Raw genomic sequence first — 27,002 nt, forward strand, 5'->3', positions numbered from 1 at the left:
GACAATTCCAAGCCGGACCAACCCTGATAGACTATGAACAGCAACGGGACAGAAAGCGAGAGGAAACAGGGGAAGGTGCACTTGCTATTTGCACAATGAGATTTAACATGTATGAATTCACTGGGGGTCCCCAGAGCAGAAGGCTGGCATGATTTGCCATCACTCCCAAGGCTTACTCCGCTCTGTACAGAACTCCACGGTGATTCAGCCGGCTTCTCCCATTCTCCCCTTTTCTTTGTTGTGAGAATCCTGCACCAGCTGTACTTGGACAAGCCACACTTTGGGGCTTACCCAGAGAGTGGAGAAATGCCATCATGCCTGGATTCCTAGCCAAGGGCTCATGCGACAAACACGGGGGTGGGGTGGACCAGGAGGATGGCCCCAGGCCCTGGGAAGGCCCACCTGCTTTGGTTGTTACTTTCAGGAGGTAGCCATCCAGATCAATATGGAAGTGAGGAGTCTCACAGGGCAGTGCTATCCGGGTACCATTCCACTTGACTGTGAGATGCTGCTGGAGGCTGACTGTGCCACCGCCAATCACAAGGTCCACAGCCTTGGTCCAAGAGAAGGACCGAGTCCGCCGGGCATCATTCTTCACCAGCACCTGGAAGGGTGAGGCAGAGGAGGAGCAGTCTTTTGTCAAAACGTACTGACATGTTCCCTGAAAGTTAAATGTCCGTCCGTCAAAAGTGTTGTAGTGGGGATCTCCAAATACAGTGCAAACGCCGGGCTCTGCAGGTGAGTGAAAGACAAAAGCAGGATAAAAGCTAATTGAAGTATTTTTGTTTTAAAGTAATCTCAGATCATAATAATAAAAATGGAGGGGGCTGCTTGTCAAGAAGCTGACAGCCTCCGACACAGAGGGAGGCTTGTAACTCAAAAGATTATTGTTTTATTATCACAGCTCTGGAACCGGAAGAGACGTTGGGGATGATCTGGTTCAATCCTCTAACCTTACAAATGAAGAAACTGAGGCCCCAAAAGGAGTTAAGTGACTTAGAATCATTGAGTAATTGCTTAAGAATTAGATGGCACCGTGAAAACCACCTAGTTCATTCATCTCAATGTATAGATGGGGAAACCACGACCCAGAGATAGGTTAAGTGGCTTAGAATTATATTTGGAGCTAAAAGGGGCTTTAGAAGCCATCACTGATTCCAACCTCCTCATTCTAACCCAGAGAGAATCTTAAGCTGCAGAGCCAGGATCTGAACCAAGGTCCTGTGGCTAAACCCTCTGTCCTTTAATGTTCTGTCCCAAAAAAGGTCGTGTGTGTGTGTGTGTGTGTGTGTGTGTGTGGTCTTTTTTTCATTGACTAATATTTTTGATGTCTTTCCCAATATCCTCTCTTGTTTATATACTTCCTATACTGAGACTATCTTAATATAGGAAACATAGACATTGAACTAGGATCTGTTTATCAACAGAGCTGACCCATCTATCCGGCTCCCTAAGCTACCAGACTAGCTAGGCAAGACAACAAAAAGGGGGGTGGGGAGAAATGAATGGCTAGAGGAAAGGGCCTCAGCATTATTTCCACTTAACTAATTTGGGCATGTTCAGCATGGAAGGATAGAGGCTCTCAGCTAGGAATTACATGAATGATAGATGAGTGATCCTTTTGCAACAGTACAAAGACAAGCAGCTTTTCCCCTAGGTTTTCTCTAAGTAGTTCCTATTTCTTTTGAAGACTCTCTTACCCATGAACTAAGTTTCTCTCCTGGCAAAAATCAAAACACCGAGAAAGCTACTCTTTGCCAAACACCCGAACCTCTTCAGCAAAACGAACTCACTGCCGTTCTCTCAATGTAGCAAAAGCTGAATTTCAATCAAGGCAAGCCTAGACCTTTCAGAAATGTAAAGAATTTCAGTTTGCCTTTGGAAGCCAGTCTTGATTGGGTCACATAATGTGCAGCAGTAAAATTAGGTTCATGGTAACTAGATCTGCCTTGCCTCTGACGCTGCCTGTGTGACCTCAGTTTCCTCCTCTGAAATATAAGAGAGCTGGCCTAGATGATGTCTGAGCTTCCTTTCACCTCTGATTCTATGACCCTGAGAAAAGCTCTCAATGTTGGACATCTGGCAGCTTTCTGCATTCATTCCCCCAACCTTACTGAAATGAGGGGGCTGTTTCTATGACAGGGAGGGTTCCTTCTAGCTCCAAATCTGTGATCCTGTAACAGGACCTTCCATCTTCCCATCTGTAAAATGTAGGCATTACTTACACAAGGGACCCCACAGAGTCAGCATGAGGTCAATGCTTTATAACACGTGAAGCCCTGAACAAATGTGTGTAATTATTACAGTTCAGAAAAGGAGCCAGCTGTCATTTCTTAAACTTTATCTCCCTCCTGCTGTCTTTTTATCTTTGCTTTCTAGGCAGCAAAGGATGACTAATGAGGAAATCATAGATAAGAATTAGCCCAAACAATGATAAGATCTGAGCTCCTCAATCAAAAGAGCTATTTGTTTTCTGTACCAGCAAAAGTCAAGAATCAAAGGGAGCTGTCCATAGACATCTTGGGCCTGTCTTCTTTTCTTTACCTAAATGAATGGTTAAGAGTCAAGAAGTGGGGGAGACGCCCTTTGGAGACCTGCCACCCTAGCTGATAGCTGGGACAGGATGGAAAGGAAATGTTTGCTTTTAATTTCCAATGTGTTATATAAAGAGATGCTGTCTTATGTTATATCACATTGGATCACACCATATGTCAACTTGCTCGATTACAGTAATATATGTATGTATATACAGACACACATTTGGGATTTGAGAAGTTAAAATCTGATCCACAATCTGCTTTCTTGGTAAAGATGTCACTTTTGGAATACATTTTGAAAAAAGAAAAGAAGGGAGGAAGGATGTATGGTGGAAAGAGAACTGGATTTGGATTTGGAAAGCTTGATTGGTGTGTAACACACCTGAGCAAGTCACTAAATCTCTCTGGGCCTCAGTGACCTCATCTGTAAAATGAGGAGGTTCTAGACTCTGTGTTACCTTCTAGCTCTATGGTTATAACCCCACATGTGACCTTCAATAAGTACTGTCCTTTACTCAGGCCTCATTTTCACCATCTACAAAATGAGGTGTTTGATTTCCAAGTCCTCCAGGGTCTCCCAGGTCCTTTCCAATACCAAATCTAAGAGACTATGATGGAGTAATCTGAGGTATTAGGGTCCACTTGAATCCATAAATGCTCCCCTCTCCCCCACAAAAAATATAATACATATGACTTCAGAAAGAACTCTAACAGGGCACCTACAGTACAAAAATGCCCTCCTAATTTTGTTCTTGTCCTATACTTTTTGCTGATTTCAGCCCCTGTATTTCTCCTTTCCTCCTAAGGATTTATCACAGATTATAGACAGAGTTGAAAGAGATCTTGAGGCCACCAAGTCCAGCCTCCTCATTTTACAAATGAGGAAAGTGAAGTCTTAGAGCTAAAAGTTTTTCTTTGGCAGGATTTGAACTGTGACCTTCTTGACTCCACATCCAATCAATGTGTTGACAGGATTATTAAGAGACTACTGACTCCAATGCTCCAAGACAGTACAGAGGTACCAACTCAAACCCAATTAAGAGATAATTTCCCCAATTAAGGGAAACTTTTCTAGTCTTATCTCCCAAACACAGATTTCCTTACATCCTACTCTAAGCAAATCTTTGACTGACATCCAGCTGTTGTCTTCTGCCTAGAGATAGTAATCCCCTTTATGTTTTAGTCAGTTGGCAAGACTTTGAAGTGGTGCCAACAGGCAGGGTTTGGGTCCCCTTCAAAGAGTCAAGGTTCCTGATCTCCAACAGCTCAGAAAGGAAATCTAGAACCTCCCCAAACTTCCCAAGTCACAGATGACCTCAGTAGACCCCAAGAGTAGGCCTGGGGATGGGATGGGGAGAAACGGGAGGGAAGAAAATAAATACTCTTGAGGAAATTCTTTCTTAACCAATTAAAGAGGTTAAATAAACCTTAACTTTCTGAAAAGTTTTTTTGAAATTTCCTTACACTCTATATCCCTCCCTTAGGAAGAAAGGTAGAGGACAGTGGATGCAGAATACTTCACACACTTTGCTGGTTAGTTTTGTTTAGGGTTTTTTTTTTCCTTTGTTACAAAGGAGAGCTCAAAGTAGGATGTATAGGAATAAATGTGGCACAAAATAATAAATGTAGTAAAAATTTTTCACATGTATAAAACAAATACTAGATAAACAAATAATTAAATGTTATTCTGTGTGAATACATATGTGTAAATGTTTTCTAAAGAATTCATCATACCTACCCCCTCTTCCCCCCCCAAAAAAAAAATTAACATCTCTAGGCAGCCTGGACTGAATTAGAATGTGACAAACATTCCAACAATGAGAATGATGAATGAAGACTCCAAGACCTTAAGTACTGGTTTACCAGCTTTTGTGATATCTTATTTTTGTTCATAAATACATTGCATAAAAATGTCTGCCTTAGTTACCAACTTAAATAATTTTCATTCCTTGTAAAAGAAAAAGATCAAAGGTGGTACTCTCACACTTTTTATGAGGCAAAGAGGGTCTTGATCCTAAAATTGTTAAGGTTAAGTTAGAGAAAGAAAACTTTTAGGTAAGTGTCACTAATGGATATTGACATGAAAAATAGAATAGAAATAGAAAATAGGAGAATTAAAAAAATCAATCCATAGGGCCATACTTTTGTCTATACTGGTAGCAGCTGATATTCTTGCCTAATGCTTCAAGTCAAAAGAAAGAGTTGCAAAGGTCACCCAGAAGCAGAAAGATGTCCTTAGAAACTGGAAGGGGAAAGTGCGTCATTTAGAGACCATAAAAATTTGAGGGAAGTCCTATGAAAGATGGTTATAACAGTTGACCATAAAGGAAAAACATATGCATGGGGCCCACACCAAAAGGTACAGAAAATGTACCATGTCTATGAAGATATTGTTTACAGAAAGATAATTATGAATAGACATTAGGGTTCAATATTTCTCCAATGGTTCTGCGTTTAGGACTTGGGGAGGAAGATCACGAGGACTATTCCTAATTTTAGGTAGAGAGGACAGAGCAAATGTTTTATTTTGCCATTAGGATGTGAGCTCTGAAAGGACAAGGGTGATTTAGGTTTTGTCTTTGTAACTGATGTATCAAGTGCTTGGGAAAATGAAGGTTAAACTAAGTCACATTTCATTATTATAAAGAACCCATCTCCCCATCCCCAAATACTTAAATATTTTCTTGGCACCTAAAGATCTGCCTGCCATATGTAATGAGAAAAAAAGAACATGCATGTTAGTGTAATGATTAAAAGAAAAAAGTTTAGGTTACAAAATGTGTGTATGGAGGGGGAATGAAGGAGACAAGAGAGCAAGACAAAGGACAGGGAGGGGGAGAGAGAGGGAGAGAAGGACAGAAACAGGGAGACAAGAAGGAGTGAGAGAAAGGAGAGAAACAGCTGTACTAGTGCTTGGGGCTTTTTTTGGGGGGATGAAGATTACATCTCTCAATGTGATTTCTTTTTCGGGACACTCACTGAAACAAACTCTGGTTCCAGATGTCTACTATCCAAATCATTCTTCATATTAAACTCTAGACTCTTTCAGGCTTACTTGAAGTGAGTTAGGAATGGTTGAAAGAACTAAGAGTACAAATCAAGCTAAACATTTTAAAGCCAGGGAAAGATACAAAAATACCTTGTTTGTCAGTGGGGAGCAATTTTTACATATTCCTTTAAGCGATTGGTGGAATGTGGTATCATCAAACTACTTACTTATTGAAATGAATGTCTGTTGAATTAGATTAAATCTAGAATTACAAGGAGAGATCAATACTGATTGACTAGAGTCAAAGTCTCTAGGCTTTCATAAAGTTCTGTTGGTGGAAGGGTTGTCTTTGAGTAAAACAAAAAGTCGGTTCTTCAACTTTAAATCTATCTAATCCCCAGACCTACTTCTTCAAGGTAAGGAGGTGGGGAAACACTGGAGCAAAATGTAATATACACTGTATCAGATGCTTTACTTTACTGGTTTTCTTTGTTTACAAAGGAGGATTCATTGTTGAAGGAGGAGCATCGAGGATATTTCCCAAAATTATTCTGATGTAATATAAGAAGATAACAATATAACAATTTTTAAAGACAAATTCAGTCTCTGTTCAAATACACCTCTATATTAATTAGGAAATTTTAGCAATATGGTGACAAAAAAGCCTTGAGGAAATCGAGAAACACAGAATTTCAGAGCTGGAAATCCCCCCAGCAGCCATCTAATCCAACCCATCTCTAAAAACCGTGCCTTTCCTTCGACTCCATCCCCCCAAATTGTTTTCTAGTTTCCACCTCAAGACTTCCAGTGAGGAAGAACCCCCTACTTCCCTAGGCAGCTCATTTACATCCAGGTACTACCTCTGTGGAGGAGCTGTCCAACATCATGCTTAAATCTACCTCTGAAACATCCACTTCTGGACAGAAGAGACTTCAGAAGCAATTTGATCGACTTTTGGATAATTCTCATAATTAAGATTTTTTTCCTTGTTAAACTAAAACTAAACTGTTTCACTATACTATCCACCCATAGCTTCTGATTTTCCCTGGGATGGGATGGGGGCAAGCAGAATAAACCTACTTCCTTCTCTCTCAGTCTCTCAGATTAATCACTTTCTAAAAAGTCTTGTAGCAACAATTTTTCATGAAGATCAAGGAACTGGGTGACTTATTCATATCATATAGCTGACTCCATTTTTTAATTTTTCCAGATTTCCACAGCACCTAAAAATCCAACTTCATTTAATTCAAATCCCCAAATTATTTATCTGTCTTTTTAATGTGGTATCTCCCAGGAGAATAGAAGCTACCAGGGGTCATTGTAGCCCCAGGTCTATGACACTGCAGAGCGAGGAATAATTGGCAAATAAGGCCTAGGGAGTTGTCTGAGGTTCAGACAGGTTAAGGGATCATGAAGGTCACATAATCAGAGGCAGAATATTAATTCAGACTATTCACCCAGACCCTACCCACTATACAATATTGCCCTTCCTTGCACATAGTTGGTGCTAAATAAATAGTTGATGAATTGTTTGATGACAACAGGTCCCTGAAAAAAGACTTTCCAGGAATCATCTTGTTGATCATTGCAAAGGCAGACAGGCTAGCCGTCAATCAAACAGACAAAAACAGTGAACTGTAATTAGCCAACTGCTCCCCATCCCCAACCCTGTATGAATAAAGCCTCTCTACTCAGTCCCTGTATGGTAAAGATCCTTAGCTCAAGCTCTAAATTTCCTTGCTTTTATGGCTTAAAGTCAACTCTATTAGCCTTATTCAACATAGCTCATTGTGGTTTCAGAGATAAGTGATCTCCATATCACACTGAATAGTTGTGGAATCTATGTCAGTCAGGATTTTTCTGCAAATCTGGCCCAGAAGACCCCATTTCAGTGTACTCACACCATGATGAATAAAGCAATTCTATTTCCCACTCCTAGACCCACTGTTTAATTAGAGAAAATGGCATGCTGTCACCATGGGGCTCCATCAGAAAGCTGCTGAGGGAGAGATGGAGAGGAACAGTGTAAGCAAGCACTGGGCCTGGGGTCAGTGGGGGGGGCTGGGCATCTGACTCTACCTCCAGGACCTTCTCATTCACCTTAACCTTCTCACCAACTCACCAAAGCCCGTTAGATTCCTCCCGGAGAATCTGGGCTCCATTTTCTTTTTCTTTTTTAGTTTTGTATTCCCAGCAAGCACACACTGCTTCATATCTGCTAAATGTTTACTGAATCCAGTTTAAAAAACAAGGAAAGGAGTTGGATTAGATATCATAGATTTAGAGTTGGAAGCTACATTAAAGCTCATCTATTCTCCCTGTTTTGTAGGTGAGGAAATAGAAGCCTAGACAGGTTCAGGTAGCAAGTGATAGAACTGAGATTTGAACCCAATTCCCTAGCTCCATATCTCTCACTCTGGTCTCTAGGTGGTGCAGTAGAGTGCTGGAGTCAGGAAGACCTGAGTTCAAATCCTACCTCAGACACCTACTAGCTGTGTGTCCCTGGGCAAGGCACTTCACCACTGTCTACCTCAATTTCCTCCTCTGTAAAATAGAGTAGCAATAACAGCTACCTTGCATGGTGTGAGGATCAAATGAAATCCTAAATAAAAAGGGTTTTGCAAACCTTAAAGTGCTATAGGAATGTTCATTTATTATTATTACTATTCCTGCTCTTGTTATTGGTGATTAGTAGCCTTCCTCAGTCTCATACCTGTTTCTCTGACCTCAGAAGTTTCATCCCTTTCTAGATCCTTCCATCCGTACACCTTGACAAGGCAAGTCTGGTCACCCTGAGTCTCCATAGAAATTCTTTCTTTTATTTGTCTGGTATGGGAGACCTCTTCTCCACATGAGTAGGGAAGAAAGAAACAAGCATTTGTTCAATGCCTACTATGTGCCAGGCCCTGTGCTGAGCACCTTTACAAATATGATCTCATGTGATCCTCACAACAAGCCTAGGAGGTGGGTGATATCATTATCCTCATTTTATAAATAAGGAAACTGAGGCAGATGGAGGTTAGGTGACTTGCCCAGAGTCACACAGCTAGAAAGCATCTGAGACCAGATTCAAATCAGGTTTTCCTGACTCCAAGCCCAGCACTCAGTGTATCGGGGCTCCCTCCAGATGTTCATAGAGGACCTTTCTTTGTCACCATGCACACTTATCCAGTGTAATGCTGGAGAATCGGTTTCTTTTGGCTTCTGGTATTTGAATCAACCAAAGCTCGAAACACAGTTATTGGCACATCTTGGTGAGTCTGTGCAAGATATAGCATGTATCTGGCTAGATATACATTTCTTTAATCAAGTAAGCAAGCAAATAAACTCCAGCAAGAACCTACTATGCACTGGGCAGTTACTAGACTCCCTTATATCTGCTGCAACGGCCAGTTCTATAACCAACTTTACTCAAATATTCCAATGCACAAATGAGCATGTAATGCCATCGATGTGGGGATTCCAATAGAAATTATACCTCACCACAATATGCCACATTTAAAAAAGGGGGGCTTCCAAAGGATTTCCCATTTGTCAGACTCAATTGTATAGCCAGAGGTATTATGAAAGTGCAAATTTAAGGACACAATTCATTGGACATGAAGTTGACCATGATACGTAGTTATTTTTAGCCTCAAATAGACAAGCACAGAAGTGAAAATTCACTTGGGTATTATAAGAGGCACTACAGAAATTCACATCTAATAGATATTCGTAAATACTTCAGGCAGGAAAATTTATCTGGGAAGAGAGTTACCTATTAAACAATTGTCTCTGTGCAATCTAATTAATCTCTCACAATCTGTCTTCATGAATAGAATGATGTAGATAAAAATGAGCAGAAGATAATATCAACTAGGGAACACTGTTCAGTGTATGGGAGTATATTTCCAGTTTTACTCATCTATATTTGAGGATTTCAAAAATTAATTTCATATTCAATCCAGGGGTAAATGAAAATATTCAATATGTCAATACAAATTACATCTATAAAACAAAAATCAAATAAACAAACCATGTGCGTGGTATGGGTATAAAGGACAACTCTATGCAATAATAAGTAATTGCTTTTTTAGGAAAAAAAGGGTGAATTCAGTCAAAAAATTAGTGATTTATTAAAAGCTAGCTGTTTCAAACCTAGCTGTCTAATGAATCTAATTTTGTAAATGCATATCTCTGAGCTCATATAAAGCATATATAACACAGTCATAATATTAAAGTAACCTAGTTCCCTGAAATGATGCAGATCATGAGAAAAATGATTATTAACTAATGATTTGGGGAGATTCAGAGTTCCCTCTTTAGACCTCAGTCTCAGAAGGTCGAGCTGACTTTCTCCTCTTTCCAACACCATCCAATTTTACAATCCTGTTTACATTTACTTGAAAGACTGCTATAGTCCCATGTTTTATTGGCTAAAGCAGGAAGACACAGATTCAAATTACACCTCTGACTTTATTTGCATGACATCTGGTAAATGCTTTCACATCTCTGGGCCTCAGTTTCCTCCTCTGTAAAATGAGGGTGTTGAACTAGATAACATATAAGTTTCCTTTCAGATCTAGAACTGTGTCCCACTGATTCCACCAATGATACTCAATACACATTTATTAAGCACCTATTATGTGCTTACACACTGTGCTAAGTCATCTGTCATCTATATCTGCCCATCAGGTGAGATTCTGGTCTATGTCATTCCATAAATTTGTCAAAGGGGGTCTGCCCAATGAGCGGAGGGACTTTCCCACTTTCTCCTGATACCTCAATGATATCAATGGGTCTGCCTATCAATTATCCCTCATAAATGAGGGGACCCACCCACTTTCCTATTATATGAAGAGGTTAGTTAAACTTCTCTATGGAATGGGACCTGAGAAAGAAGGGTTCTTCAATGTCCCCAGTTTGGTTGGGTTCAGGTGTCCTAATCAGGCCCCAGCTCTACCATCTCTCTTCTAATACGTAGCAATGTAACATTTAGTTCTAAGATCAAACAGCTCCAGGTACAACAGGTGAGTGCCCTCCTCGACTCAGAAAAGCCCTTGGCTCCTCACCATGTAACACTGCTTAGCGAGAGTGGGAGGCTCCCAGGTATAACTGTATCCCTTGGAGACAAAAGCTTCGTAAGGTGCATTTGGATCATCTCCTTGGGCTATGATGAGGAGAGGGCTGTCCTCCTACTCAAGAAGGGCAGGACTCAAGTCCCACCTTTATATGTGACTCTGAGCAAATCAATGAACCTCTCTAAGGGCGGAACAGGTGCCAATCTGCATTGATATGGAAGTTCCCTACACCAGTGAAATCATAGTCAGTTCAAGGGGTGAAATGACAAAAATTATATAAAAAGATAACAGCGAAGAAATTATTCCAGTATGAATTTAGTTACTTGTATTGGGAAAAGGAAAAAGGGAGTGAAGGTGGTGGAAATGGTGTCATAATGCCATCAGGGCTGACTCCAAGAAAACAACTCTCATGATCCAATTTATTGAGGACGCTTCCTACCAACATTGTGACTGGGAGCTCATTGAGAGTTGTTATTGCTATTGCTTTGTCTTTCTTTGTACCCCTGGCACTTGGCACAGTGCCTGGCATATAGTAGCCATTTAATAAATGCTAGTTGATTGACTAATTGGTATTTTAACCTTGGTATGACTAAGTATACAGGCCTCCAAAGGTCTACCTAATTGAATGGTATGAAATTAGACATGCACTTTCTTTGGTACCAGGAAATCCTGACACATAAATTCCCTCTACCAAAGCATCTTTGCAACTTCCCATCTTAGACAGCCATCTGCAGAACCCAGAGGGGAGGTGACTAGCCCAGGGTCACTCAGCTATTATGTGTCAGAAGTGGAATTTGAACCTAGGTCTCTTCCTAACTTTGAGATCAGCTCTCTATCCACTCTGCCATTCACACCTAATTATGTAGCAAATGAGCTCTCTAGCATCCAAATGTATCACTTGGTCTTAAAAAATGTTCATCCCATGAGTGATTCTGTTGGAATGAGTGAATCTTTAAAAGATAAAATTATGATGCTTTCTTTCCATCATCCCAAATTTCTTTTATCCCTTCCTCATGTCACAAAGGTCAAAAACAATTAGCAAAAGTTTTGGAGAAGCCAAGAGTTAACTTGGCAGAAGGCATAAATACCTGGGATGTCAGGTCTCTAACTAAGAGGTCAGCTTCTTTGGGTAGCCTTTCCTAACGCTCCCATATTATTAGGACTCCCTCCTCTTGAAGTCACTTTGGGTCTCCCCCCTTGCTTGGCTACCTCCTCTTCTCCCATCTGGAGCCATAATTATCCTGGGAGAGTGAGGGAAGCAGTGATTGGGGGAATGGGCAGTAGAGACAGTTGTGGTCAAGGTTAGTGTGACAGGAACTGAAGGATATTACTCTCTGACCCAGATGGCTACTACTTCCACTAACCTTTCTCCAGATGACCAAGTAACCTAAGCGATATGTAATATAACATAGAGAAGGGAAGGGAAAGTGACATGATAGCCATCTCCAAATATTAAAGGAGTCACCATGCAGAAATTGAATCCCATTTACTGTTAGGAGGGTCTGGAGGAAAATTAGGACAAATAGAAGTTGTTAAAAGGGGACTTTAGGATTAAATAAGAAGAAACTGCCTCACAACTGATCCCAGCTGGAGCTGTTGCAATTGTCTGGAGTATCTTAAGATACTGGAAAATTGCTTTGATTACAGAAGAGAAGATTAAACCCAGCAACAGGCTGTCAGAAAGGTAAGCCCCTAGGGAGGTAGGATGGCACCGTGGAAGGAATGAGTGCCTTGGGATCTCCTGACCTCAGTCTGAAGCCTGGCTCTGCTCCTCATTCCCTTGAGGAAGTCATTTCACATTCTTGGCCTGAATTTCCTCATTTATAAAATAAGGAGATTGAACTAGATCACCTCAAAGGCCCCTTCCAACTCTAGATAATAACAATAATAATAATAATAAATAGTAGTGGTAGTAGCAGTAGTATTGATTATGATGGCAATGGCAATAATAATTATTAACATCATTAATTATGACATATTGTTTGCAGAAGCACTTTACAAATACTATCTCATTCGTTATCCGTGATTCTATGATCTGCTGAGATGATGACAAATTGAACCAATAATCATACATCTTGCCTGAGCTCTCATCCAGTAGAGAAGCAGGGACCAGAAGAATAAGACCTTATGTTTATATGGCCCTTTATAAATACCATTTGATCTTCCCAATGACCCTGGAAGGTGGGTGAGATTATTATCCCTATTTTAGAGACAGGAAACTGAGACAGAAAAAGTGAACTGACTGGACTGGCAGGTGCTGTATCCACTATGCCACCTAATTGCCCCAATTCTTGAATTTCCTTGCCAGATCATCATTGACATCCTTCGATATCAGAATTCATAGTCTTTATCATTCCTTAAACACAAGTTTGAGATGAAACACATTAATTGGGAGGAAGGGGGATCCAGACCTGTGCTTTCTTTACATTGGGGAGCCCCGAGTGTGGAAACTATCTCTACTGTTGTAAATCAACTTATCTGTCACTGAGAGGATTGCCTGGGGGCACAGAGAGGTTAAGAGACTTCCCGTTGGTCACACAGCTAGAACGTGATGGAGGCAATACTGGAACCCATTCCTTTTCTGACTATAGGGCCTCCCTCTATTTACTGCTCCATGATGCCTCACATAAGATTTATTACAATGTCCTAACTTAATCGAATGCCTGCATTGAAATAAAGACCTTCCATTCTATGACTTGTCCACCCTTCCACCAAGTCACCTGCCTAGAAATAATGGGGGGATGTTCCAAAAGTACCAAATAGCAGTGAAGAACCATCACCCTCTGAATTTTGCCTTAGTTCACTCATTTCTTGAGATCTGAAACAGGAAGCTGTTATATTCATGACTGAATCTCACAAACACAAGGTTAAACGCCAAACTCCTAACTCTTCTACAACAGAAAAATGGGACCCCAAATTTCAAGCTGGAAGGACCCATACTAGTAGTCACCAAAGTTCAATCTCCATTGTGCTGAGGAGGACACTGAGACCCAGAGGAATGAACTGGTTTGCCCAAAGTCACATTAGTAATGAAAGACAGAGTCATTAAGTGATGGCCTCATTGAAGTCAATCCTTAGCTATTCATTGAGTCAGGCCCAGAACTAGGCAAGACAACAGTTTGTAAACCTAGTGGAGGAAAACTCATCTTTTTGAGTTCAAATCCAGTCTCAGACACTTCCTACCTGTGTGACCCTGGGCAAGTCACTTAACCCTGTTTGTCTCAGTTTCCTCATCTGTAAAACAAACTGGAAAAGGAAATGACAACCCACTCCAGTATTTTTGCCAAGAAAACCCAAATGCAGTCACAGAGAGTTGGATACAATTGAAACAACTTAACAACTTCTCTGTGTCTCCAAGCAACTTTCTCAAGGTATTAGCTGCAGAGAAAGTGCCATATACATCAGCAGAGAGAGGTTTTTCTCTACCAGTGAAATCACAGGTCAACAAGCTTGACTCCAAAGAAAAGAGATGAGAAGACGACTGTTGTCTTTGTTCAGACATGGGGGAATCATGCCGTGGAACACTGTCCACAACTTTAGATTTGTCCTATGTCGGTTAATTTTGCTGTACTTTTTTTTTCTTTATTATAAGAGACAGTTTCCAGGGAGGAGTAGAGGTAGTGATATATTGGGAAACCTGGGTGATACAAAAACAAAAGATCTCAAGATAATTTTTGAAAAAGAAACCCATGGATCAAATCCCACTGAGCCATGTATATGTGAGTATGTATAAATGAGTTATAGAGTTAAAAACTGTTCAATAATTCAATAGAAATTTTCTCTCTTTTAGTCAAATATTCATACTACCTGAAGGGGGATGCATCAGTTTGATAGAAAAGAAATATATATAAACATTTCTCAAACCAAAGAGAGACTACTAACCTCCAGGTCATGAAGTTGTCAGTTCAAATCACAGTGTGTAGGCTCTAGGACCCTGAGCAAAGTACTTTAATGGCCCCAAGGCAAATCTCTGAGACTGTAAACCAGCTGTCAATCTAAAGTGCTAGAGGGTGTCCTTTGCTGAAAATTTCCTAAACCAATAAAATCCCAGGTTTGGTAGCTGGATGGAGAATATAGCCATACATAAAACTCAGCCCATTGCCCACAAATGTGGTCCATAAGCTACCACTCATGAGAAGTGCTAAGTTGGGTCATTCAAAATCATTAGAAGGAAGAGGCTTAATGTTAGATAAAGGTAATAAACACACCTCTGCTTAAGTGAAAACTAGTACCTTTGGCTTTCAATTACCATCAAAGCCAAGTTCTAAAAGTCAGAGTATCTTCTAAGAGGATTCGCCATGTTCTAGGTTTGGTTTTCAGATTTTGTTTGTATTTATCCTAAAAGAAGGTTCGTGTAACATCTGTATAACTGACATCCCTTTTGCAAAGGATATTGACATGTTATGGAGACATTCGACCCCAAACCACATTTGCATGGAGCTGATCTCTCCATTTGACGATAGCTTTATCCACATAGGGGCATATTTCTGCAAAGCTTAGGTGTCTCTGTGCATAGAGGAAGGAAGTGATATTGGGAAGGCCAGTGTCTGAATCAAAGTCAAGGATCCTTATGGTGAATAGGGCATTTTCAGACCAAGTTACTCAGTTACACATACAGGAAGACAGAAGCCATCAGACCAATGATCCATTTCCTATCAGTAGAAGGTTTTGCCTTTGGCAAAGGCGATCTTTCATACCTTAGTGAAAGAAACTGTGGGAATTCAGGGAAGAAGGAAGGACTGCAGCTGTCAGATTTTACAAGGCTAGGAAAAATATATCTCCCTTCTGGATTATTCCTGAAGTCAGGTTTCACTAGGTATCATGATCTTAGCTTACCCGGCTGCAAATGTCATTAACACTTCTAATGGACACTCAGATGATCTAGACCTATTAAAACTGCATCAGGAGAAATTTCTCTACCACCTCCTACAGGGACGATTGCCATTCTGCTGACTGAATTGTACTTCTTGGGGAAGGGACAACAACAAATTGAATGTCACTCATTGTAGGAAAATGGGATGGCTCAACTTTATCCCTCAAAGCAACAGAATGTGCATAAAACAGATGAAATAACCCAACCTGGTAGAACAGGAAACCTCCCCCCCCCCTTCCCACCCCCCACCCCATAGACATCCCCAGACCAAAATAATCATTGCAAAAATATAACTTCTTGGGAAAATGGAAAGAACTTACTCACTTTCAGTGCAAATAGGACAGCATCCCTTTCTATTCAGAATTTTACCCTGGTGAGGAAGAAAAAAACACATTTGTTTTCATGAACAGATTACTTTTCTATGAGCTAACATGTCTATAATATTTTAGGCTTTGTAAAATGTTTTACATGTATTACCTCAATTGCTTTTCAAGACCATTAGAAGTCAAGAGCTAGGACCCTATTTATTTCCTAGTAGGGAAATTCTCTCCTTCATGCAGCTCAGATCCTAGGACTTGAGAGCATTAGGAAGTTTCCTTAAGAACATGACTTGTCCAAGGTCATCTACCTAGCTCCTATCAGTGGCAGAACTCAAACCCAGATCATCCTGACTTCAGAACTGGCTCTTTCTTCAATTCTCCAGTTCTTCTTTCACTGATGACCTCTACAAATGATTCAGGATGTATTTGAATTCAATTCAATTCGAATTCAATCACCAGATGATGTTACCAATGTGCAACATTCTGTTGCAAAAGCAGGAGGTCTCTGGCCAAACTGAGTTTTAGAGACTGGGCAGGAAAATGATAACTTCAAGTCCCTGGCTTTGAGAACAGACAGAGTGACTTAAGACATTGCAGGAGAGATACAATACTTCAAAGACCTGTCATGTGACTTTTGTCATGTAGAGTTAGGATGGAGAATGTCTGGGACTCCATCTTCTCAATAATATCCAAAACCAGTCTCCTAGAGACCATTTTCCTGGACACAATCATGAAAACAACCTGTCAGAATATCATTACACAGCGGCCCTGTTTGTATTTATGTTGGTTCACTTTCCAAAAGGGTTTATGGAAAAAACAAACAAAATAACCAGCCCTATGATTTAGGCCCACAGTCATCTGGCCCTTTGGATGAATGGAGTATTGATAATGAAAATCAAATTGATTCATTTTGTTTTCCAGGAGGCCATGTTACCCATGTGAATTTGTTTCTACTTGGTCCAAACCAATACAATTCATTGTTTTGTGAAATTGGGTCATTTTTTAGGGATTCCATAGAAATTCAATATGCTATTGAGGACCGTCTGTTTCAAAAGCAGGAGGTCTCTGACCAAGTTGAGTATTACAGACTGAGTGGTAGTCATTGAGACCTGCCCTCTCCTCTCCCTGTTTCCTCTCTGGGTCACCTCATCTTCTATGTTCCTATTGGTTCATTTGGCCCCTCTACATAGACGGCTCCCAAACCCACATTCTCTAGCCCTTACCTCTTCCTTGAGCTCCAGACCTGCATCACCAGCTACATGTTGGATGTTACCTGGACGTCCCATCGGCATTTCAAATTTAATGAAGATTCCATTAACTTCTCCCCCAAATCTACTCTTCTCCCCAACTTGTCTATAATGGCCAAGGGCACCATCATCCTCCCAGCCACCCAGGTCCTCAACCCCAGGCTTATCTTTGTTTTCCCTCTCCCTCACCCAAAGTATCCAATCAATTGTTGGCTCATCGATCTCACCTCCATGACTCCTTTCCCATGGGTCCCTGTCTCTATACTTACAGCTACCATCTTGACTTAAGCCCTTGTCACCTTTTAGGAACTGTCACAATAGCCTCTCAAGTCTTTCTCTTCCCTAATCCATCCCTCTTTCAGTTGCCAAACTGAAATTCCTAAGCACAAATTCTACCATGTCCCTCTCCTATTCAAGAAGTTTCATGGACTCTCACTTCCTGTAGGATACATTACAAATTCTTGTGGTTGGGATTTAAAGGCCTTCGTGATCTAGCTTTACCCTGTGTTCCCAGACTCATTTAACATAATCCATTCACCACACACTCAATGTTCTAGGTGTACTGGACCCCTCTATGTCTGCACACTAGCTCCTCCTACTCTGCATATTTGTACAGGCTTCCCCCATTCCCCAAATGTTCTCTCTTCTCACCTCTGCCTCTCAGAATCCCAGCTTCCTTCAGTGACCAGCTCAAGTTCCCACTTCTTCCAAGAAGCTTTTCCTAATCACTTTCATTAATGCCCTTCTAGGCCCATGAAATTACTTTGCATTCTCTTTGCATATATCTTGTATTTCCCCATCTATGCACATGCTGTTTCCCTACCCCCACTAAGAAAACATAAGCTCTCTGAGGGCAGAACTGGCTTCACTTTTGGTCCTATGTTCCCAATACCTTGCATAGTATCTGCCAAGTAATAAATGCTTGTTCAATTGAATTGACTCCTGGCTACAGTCCTCTGTTCACTGGCTTAGTTTCAACCAAGTTTTTCTCTGCCCTTCGTTCTTCATCCATAAGAAGTCAATACTTGTACTGATGCATCTACTTCCTAAGTGAGGGATTTGTGTGTGTATGTATAATGGAGGGAGTGTGGCCTTGAGGCTTATCTAAAAATCTAGCACTTCTGCCAGACTGGAAGCCTGTATGTAAATACCCAAGGTCTGTGACACGAGCCCAGGGGTCAGTGTCGTGGCAGAGCAAATCATTTGTTGGATATGTTGTCAAAAGTCCTGGATGCAAATTCTCCCTGACTGCTGCAGTGACCTTGGACAAATCGCCATCTGGACCTCAGTTTCCTCATCTGTAAAATGAGGGGGTTGGACCAGCCGGCCTCAAAGGCCCCTTTCAGCTCTAGAACTAAGAAGCAGGAAGATGATAGAAATAAAAGGAAATAGGTCTAACTGTGATCCTAAGACCTCTCTGAGCCTCGGTTTCCCCTTCTATACAATGAAGGGATTGGACTAGATGATCTTCAGAAACTAAGCAATCCATAGTTCTCCATCAAATTTCATTACTTAATAGAAGTAAAAATGTCTCAGGTTGCCTGCGTGGCAGCCAATGCCCTCATGTCATCTTTTCTAAGACCATCCTCTGAATGGCCATTTCTTCCTCAAGGTTCCAACAATGTAGACTGGGAGCATGTTGGTGCTTAGCTTAAGTCTCTTTTTACTTGTCCATCAGTCAGTCCATCAACAAGCGATGACTAAGCACCTACTATGCGCCAGGCTAGGGATGCAAAGAAAGGCAAAGAATTGTTGCCCCCCAGGACCTTCATTCTTTTTTTTTTTGCCTTTGGGAGGGCAATAAGGGTTAAGTAACTTGTTCAAGGTTACACAGCTAGTATTTTGTGTGTGTGTGTGGGGGGGGGGTATTAAGTGTCTGAGACCAGAATCAAACTCAGGTCCTCCTAACTCTGGGGACAGCGCCTTACTCACTGTGCCACCTAGCCGCCCCCACGACCCCTATTCTAATGGGGGTAGGCACAAGTAAATAATGAATGATGAATGATTATATAAATAAGTTACAGTGAATAATGAATGCATACAAGAGATGGTCAGAACAGAAGGAAGGAATGTCATTTCAGAGGGGAACGCATGAACCAGGAACCTCTTACCAAGGGTAAGATTCAAGTCCGTGGTTTATTCCAACTGAGACAGCTAGTGGCATATCCTGGAACTAGGAAGAGCGAAGTTCAAATTCAGCCTCAGACATTTAGCAGCTGTGTGACCCTGGGAAAGTCACTGAACCCTATTTGCCTTAGTTTCCTCAGTTCTAAGATGAGGATGATAACAGTAGCCAGGGTTGTTGCGAGGTTCAAAAGATCTAGTATTGGTAAAGCCCTCAGCACTGTGCCTGGCACACAGTAGGTGTTCTATAAACGCTCATCCTCTTCCTCACTTGTCTTTCTGCTCAGAAGCTCATGCTGCAATGCACAAACGAGGTCCTCATATAAGGCTGGGGAGTCCACACAGCACTGAGGTCAGCTCTGACATCCAAGGGGACAAGAAAGGACATGCTTGTGCTGACAGAATAATCCACTTTCATCAGCAGGAGCTGCAGGAAACCAGCCAGCCATGTCCTCTTATTCCTGGAGGGGTGTTTTGTTCTCCTGTGATGCTTGTCCTGTGGCCCTGAACTCATGCTGCCTTCAGCTGTGGCCTCCCTGTCTCAGAGGAAGGCGGGGGGCCAGGGGGCAGCTCTGCTCTGGAATAACCCATGGATGGCCGACCTGGATGTCGCCAGCAGGGAAGGTCAAGAGGCCTAATGAGCCAGAGTCTGCGTGTCTGAAAATGGGCAATGATTCTCTTTAGTTTTGGAAGGGTTCTACTCATGGGCTGGAAACCGTAAAAGGACTTTGAGGATCATAGAATCGTAGGCCTCAGAGTCCATAGGGTCCAACACCCTCATTGTACAGGTGAAGAAACTGAAATGCAGAAAAGGAACCTGAGGCCTAATCAGGGTAAGTGACTTTTCCAAGGCCACCCAGGGAGGAAGGAGCAGTCAGGATGGAAGACTTCAAACCCAGGGCTCTTTTGTGGGAAAATCTGAACTTTCATCATAATATCCTGACCATGCTGAAAAGAGAACAAGAGGCCAATATTAGCATCCGGGGGTCTAGAGTAATGCCTAGCATAAGCAGGAGTTTAATGCTTGCTTGTTGACTGAATTAAATTCAGCCCTGGTGTGCTCTCCACCCAACAAAGCCTGTATGCATTTGTGTACACACAGATAGATGAGCATGCATGCACACACATACATGCACATGCACACACATGCACACGCACATACATGTGTGTGCACACACACACGCATACTGGCTCAATCAGAAATAAGTAGGGATAGAGAACGCCTTCCAAGGAGGCTTCTGTTAGCTTGGAGGGTGGGAGATTGGGGCGGTCTTTGTGTGCGCACCCCTTTAGAATCAATAGCGGCAAAGCTAAAAAGCAAAGAAGAAGGTAGGAAAAGAGGACAAATATTCCCAATTCAGATCACGGTCGATCCTCCCCAAACTTTGTCCCTGAGAGAGGAGCATTCAGGACCAAGTGACGGCGGGATCCAGGCCAAAGACGCTGGGCCTGCATGAAGGTATTCAGAGACCAACGAGGCAATGATGAGAGGGAGTGCAGGGGACAGACCCTCAGGGACCCCGTTCAGGGCCATCGACCCAAAGCATCAGCTGAATGAGTAGCTGGGGACGTGAAGAAAGTCAGACTGGCCAGGGGCCTGAGTGTTCACCCTTCCCTGGGAGCCCAGAGAAGAGCCCCTTCTCCATGTGGCTGGGTTTCCAGGGGACTTGGCAGCTTGACTCTGGCCTGCCGGAGCCCCCAGGTTGGCACGGCATCCTGTTTTTGTCTTGTCGAATAAGGAAGCCCATTATTGCTAACATGTGTGGCATGGGTTCATTAGCAGCCAGGGTTCCCCGAGGACTGGGATAGATGATGTGATCCCCCTCTTCCCAATGAATATTTATAAGCAAAGTATGTTGAAGTCTATTTATTGTCTCGCTCCCCCTTTTTTCCCCTCTTCTTTTATGTGAGGTTTCCAGTTTTACGTCTGAGGTTTTTTAGAGCAAGACTAATTAGGGTTTTACTCTCTCCCTCCCCACCCCCACCCCCACCCCCACTTCCAGCCTTCATTCAGTTGTGCAACAGAAACAGCTGTTGGAGTTTTTGCCTTGCTTGGCACTCAGGAAAACAGCAAGGGTTTTGTTTGCAATAATAACAGATGTGAATAAAATTAAAAGCTGTCTATAACTGGGAAGGGAGGACATATTCTGATGGTGTGTGTGTGTGTGTGTGTGTGTGTGTGTGTGTTCTAATTTGCCAGAAGTTGATAGTTTGAATCTTTTTTCCCCCCAATGGGCCCTCAACCTGAAAAAGTTTCCTATTCCATAAGCTTAATTCAACATAGCTCAGACTTTTAAAAAGATAGAGCTTATTTTATGGTCTGCCCAGTTAGAGCTGGATGAGTAGCAGAGAAAGAAAGATTTCCATGAGAATTCTGTTTTAATTTGGGCCGACACTGCAGCCTTGGAGAAGTAGAAGGAAGAGGGAGAGGGACTCTGGGCAAGGGTCGGAGGCAGAACGGGGTCTACTGGGGAATGTATGAATAAATATTCCTCAAACTGGAGGGAACGATGGAAAGAAGAATGAGCTGAGTCAAGAAGAGAGAAAAATACAGAGGGCAAAAGGAAAAAGCAGGGAATGATGGAAAATGAAGGCGATACTGTAGCAGAAAAACAGTCTGAGAAGTTAGTGCGGGGAGGAGGGGAGAGAGATGCACATTTCACACAAATGATAAAGGAAAATGTTTTAAAATCCAGAGTTGGGGCAAGTGCAGAACTTTCGATCCAACAGAAAACTTGAAGGTTCAGTCAATCAATAAGCAGTTATTAATTGCTTACTATCTGCCAAGAACTGTGCTAAGAATTTTTTAAAGCAGATCCTGCCCTCAAGAAGCATACATTCTAATGGGAGAGGTAATGTGCTGATAACTAGGTAATATACAAGTTAAATACAGAGTACATCAAATGCAAATATATTAGCAGCTTTTGGAGGTTGGGGCGAATACCTGGGGCCAGTCCTGAAAGCCTATTAGAACATCTGAGAAGGATTCAAAGCAGGAAAAGCCCTCAATGGCCATTTAGACTAGTCTCTTCACTTTAGAAATGAGAAATCCAAGGCTCAGAGAGGTGATAGGTTGCCCTAAATCACACAACTGATAAATGGGAGGGTCCAGATTTAATCTCAGGTCCTTGGACTCCAACTCCAGAGTTCTTTCTGTGATGACCCACTGCCTTCTCACACGGTTCTATTTTCTAAGACTTGGAACCTTTTTCTGGTCCCAGACTAGATGATGCCATGGGATAAAAATAAAAAGTCCAGACCAGGCCTTCGCCACTTACGTGTGGACAGCTGTTGATGGGAATGCATTGCTTCTTCTGACACTCAGTCTTGCCTTTCACACAAGCACAGATGGTGCAGTTGACAGAGGACCACATCTCTCCATCCTGTAGAGGGAAACATAAGCAGTCACACAGTAGGCCCAGCAGAAGGGCTCTCAATAGCATTCTCCTCACAGGAGAGTGTTTCATTCCACTAGGGAGGAAAGTCATTGTGTAGTCTAAATTGCTTTGAGTTGGCCATCTCCAGCCACTAAGCCTTGGATTGGAAATCAGGGGAATTCTTTGTCTTTGTCCCCATGGCACAAAGCAAATTCTTTGGAGTCTAAACAGACCACATTTGCATTTTGCATTGTTTATTTATTTGGTTTCCCTCATCTAGGGATACAATCACACGTGAATTTTCATACAGGGTTACAAAAATCTAATTTTCCACTTGGTGCCACGATTGAGGCATTTAGACCTTGACACGCAAGGACATTACACCAAAATGTCAGGGAGTAGAGCGTTCATTCTTTGATGTGACATCCCCCTGGCACGGCCCACTGAGGGCATAAAGAACAAAGCTTAATTCAGATGACTGGCAGTACCACAGCAGACACCTGATCAGCTGAAAGTCGCAGACACCAAAGCCCATACAGGTAAATGTGCAGGGGCCCTCCATGTATGGCTGGCATCCTCTCCCCCACATGCAAGGGCCTCATTTGGAAAGCATTTCCTAGCCTTGTTCCTTCCTCTGAGGAAGGGTTGTTTGGGGAGCCGACTTGGCTCACAGCTCGTCGGTTTACTGGTGCCAAGTACAGTGAGTAAGTGAGTGACTGATGCTCTGTCCCAGGCACGGGAGGCCCCTGGGCCTTGTTAATGCTTGCACAGGGCGGGGCAGCGGTTTGTGGGGTGGGAAGATGGAGATGGGGAGCAAGATAAAGGGACCTGAAAACAAAACAGAAGCCAGTCACATCCTGTGAGAGAGAAGGAATCACTGGGGCCTGACCAACAACCAGAATGGACCGTAGAGAGTGGTATGAAGACATCCTTCACTAGCACAGACCAAACCCAATGGTGCCTGCCTTCTCATCCCATGTCCTCCCATAGGGAGGAGATTTAGAGGCGGAGGCCATCTAACCCCACCCCCTTATCTTATAGAAGAGGAAACTGAGGCACTAGATATGAAGTGACTCGCCCAGGGTCTCACAGCTAGCAAATGTCAGCGGTTAGAGTTGAACTCAAGTCTTCCAGACTCTCACATCCAGTTGTCTATTCACTAAATCTTGCTTAGAAAATCAATACCCTGGAGGTCTTCCTTTGTAGCTTAAGACAGGGCATTTCAAAAGTCTTAATTAAGCTTAAAACCCCAGTAAGACCTTTGGGATATCCTATCCATTCCCTGGAAAGTGGGGAAGGGGAGGCTTAGGTGTCTCCCCCTTGCTCTGGTTACATTCGTAGCCCATTTCTTTTCTCAGTCAAACATAAAACACATGGAGGATATGCTTCCTCTCTCTTTGTGTCTGTCTTTTCCAGTTTTTACATTGACTTTGCCAATGTCCACATTGTGTTTCCTCCAAGCACAGAGACAAGGTTTTATTTTTCCTTTGTAGCTCTGTGACCAAGCACAGGGCCTGGCACAGAATGTGAGCCCTCTCAGGGCTAGAGCACCCAGGGGTATAGTGAAAAGAGACCTGGATCTGGATGCAATGGGTCTGGGTTCAAATGCTTCCTTCAATACTTGGCCAATCCTTGGCCAAGTCAGTGAACCTCCCTGGGCTTCAGTTTCCTTATCCCTTAAATGAGGGGGTTGGACTAGACAAACTCTGATATCCCTTCTACCTCTGGACCTATGATCCTGTGATTCTGGAAATCAGAGGACCTGCATCACCCCAAAAGGATGGGTAGAAATTGCAACTAAGAGTGATGGGCAGAAATTTCAGAGAAAAAAAAATTAGTTCTCATGTCAAGGAGAATTTCTTTATCATTATTACTATGTCAAAGTAGAACAAGTCATTCTAAGGAAAGACTGAGTTCAAACAAAGGCTGAATCACCAGGGGATTCTTCTTCATGTAGTCTAGTTCAGTGGTGTCAAACTCAGATATAAAAAGACCACTCAGTCATACAGAAGGATCTCTGCCAGCGGTCTATTGACTTAGAAAACCACATTTTAACATTAATTATGTTCTACTGTATTTTATTTATTTTGTTAAATATTTCCTGGTTGCATTTCAATTTGGTTTGGGCCTACCCAGGAGTATTGTGGGAAGTACTCATCAGGTAGGCAGCATGTTTGATACCTCTGGTCTAGATGTCTACTGAGGTCCTTTCCAATTCTAAGACCCTGCCCAACATTTGTTCACTGTGTGACCCTGGTCAAGTCCCTACACTTCTGTGAGCTTCAGACAATTCCGAGGGGCTTATATACTAAGTATAGATAACTTGTGATCTGCATGGATGGAGAGAATTTCCATACCAGGAGTTCTCAACACTGAGGAAACCAGAGATCCAAGAGTTATCTAATGAGAGGATACATATGAAACTACTTTGAAAGTTACAACGTGATCTTTTTAAAAATGGAACTTATTATTACTGAACAGAACCAGCAATGGAATTAGATTCTGTATTAGATTCAGACCACTGGGTGCGTAACATCAATGTATAATCACCAACAGGATGAACCAAGCCACCCACACAAAGGAGAAAGAAGTGAGTCGCAGACAGTCCACTGGCAGGAGCCAGCCATGTAAGGAATGACCTTCCCTTTCCCGCTGGTGGAAACGTTGTTGTTTGAGTGTTTGGAAGTATGTTTCTATGGTAAGACTGTAGTGGTAGGCATCTCAGTAAATGGAGGGGAGGCTTCTTTGAGGGGAGGGAGAGGGAAAGTGGGCAGAGTACCTCCTGAGAGACAGTGATCCACGAGACCCTAGGGAAGTGCGTGGTTCTCATAACCTGATCCAGGAAAGGTATGAGCATTCATTAAGCTCGCTTCTATCAGTCATCTTGGATTCTCTGCAAATGAGCTGACAACCAAAAACTTCATTGGGCCTGGAAAGGGGAGCTTAGTGGGAGGTCCAGCAGAGGAGAGGGGCTTGGGGCTCTGAGACAGGAACAAGCAGCTGGCTGAGACCTGAAGGCAGGCTCTCAGGAACCTATCGGGCTACCAGCTAACACTGAGGGCACACGGGTGATACCAGACCCAGGTGCAAGCTGAGAAAAAGAGGCAAGGACCCTGAGCCCTGTCTCCATGTACAACCAGCCCTAACAAAGGGCTAGTGAAGCCTTCGGGCCAAGTGAACAGAACAGTGAGAAATGAGTCAGGGGAGAGGATCAGATTTCCAGGGGCCAAAGCCACAGAGACTCAAGAGGAAGGAAGAAAAAAAAGGCAACGTTAATTAAGAATCTTAATGCAAAGAAATACATTCATCCTCACAGTTTCCTTTGAGCTCCATTCCAGTCACACTGGCCTGCCAACTGCTCCTCAGTCATGATGTCCCACCTCCCACCTCTGAGACTTTGTCCACACAAACTGTTCCTTCCCCCACGCCTGGCATGCCTTCCCTCTTCATTTCCACCTCATAAAATCCCCTGCTTTCTTCAAAGCAAAAGCTCCTACGCAAGTTCCTCCCCGACCCTCCCAGCCTCCTGAAATGCCTTTGCATATATTTTCATTTATTTATCTGTATACATGCCATATTCCATCAGAGGGACACAGTATGCTCCATGGGCGCCATCCCACCTGGCCACCTTCTTTAAAAGCCATTCTGAGGAAGGAGGAGAGGTGGAATCACCAATTCCTTTAGTAGGGTGGCCCCAAGCAGGAGAGAAGAGTGTGGCATGGCAGCCAGAAGGCTCCCTAAGGGCTTACCATCTGCAGACACTGGGGTTGCCACAGATCCCTCTCCCGTTTGGAACAGCCAAAGAGGAAATAGTTGACAAACTTTTCCTTTTGATCTGCCTCTCAAATGGTGCTTGATCCTATAAAGACCCCACAGAGGCAGAGAATCCCAAGAGGGGTTGCATTTGGGACTAGATAGTCATCATCACAATGGAGCTCAAGAGTCCTGATGGAGAGCTTACCCGGAAGATCTTGCTCCCAAGCTTGCACACACGGACATCTTTGGGGGGCACACGCACAAGGCATTCTTCACAACAGGAATCTCTGCTCTTAGCACAAGCTCCAGGGGGAGAGCACTTCTTCTTGCACACCACGGTGGAATCCTGGCAGGAGAGGCAACAACAAAGAGCAGTGAATGTTTGAGAAATGATGTTATCCTGCTCACACACTGGCACCTGCTCTGCCCTCAGCCTGGGTCCAGCATCAACCCTCTCCCCCTCCCCGGTTCCCACCCCGTGACCCCTCCGCCTTCAGAAATGCTTTCCTCTGGAGTATTTCCAAAACTGTAACTCTACTGGACTTCTGTTTATGCACACAATATTTTGCATTTCTAAATTTGATGTTTTATTTTTTATCTCATCTCACTTTCATTTTGGAATATCTCCCTCCTCTATTCCCTAGCCAGCAAGCCATCCATTGTACCATAACAAAGGAATGAGGAAAAAGGTCATTCTGCAAAATAAACAGAGATATTAG

General features: G+C 42.7%; 1 protein-coding gene across 1 annotated transcript in view; it reads right to left on the reverse strand.

Annotated features, from left to right (window-relative positions):
* The window catches only part of BMPER (BMP binding endothelial regulator), a 304,854-nt gene that overhangs the window by 108,673 nt on the left and 169,179 nt on the right, over positions 1-27,002 (reverse strand). Inside the window, exons 9-12 of the mRNA XM_069084281.1 lie at positions 26,489-26,629; positions 22,429-22,533; positions 15,784-15,829; positions 403-732 (exon numbers count right to left, since the gene is read on the reverse strand). Coding sequence (XP_068940382.1) covers positions 403-732; positions 15,784-15,829; positions 22,429-22,533; positions 26,489-26,629 — 622 coding nt within the window. The remainder of the gene's footprint in view (positions 1-402; positions 733-15,783; positions 15,830-22,428; positions 22,534-26,488; positions 26,630-27,002) is intronic.

This window comes from Petaurus breviceps, unplaced genomic scaffold, assembly GCF_028583685.1.
Source record: "Petaurus breviceps papuanus isolate PSGF00001 unplaced genomic scaffold, PetGlider_PUasm1.0 174, whole genome shotgun sequence".
Lineage (NCBI taxonomy): Eukaryota > Metazoa > Chordata > Mammalia > Diprotodontia > Petauridae > Petaurus > Petaurus breviceps.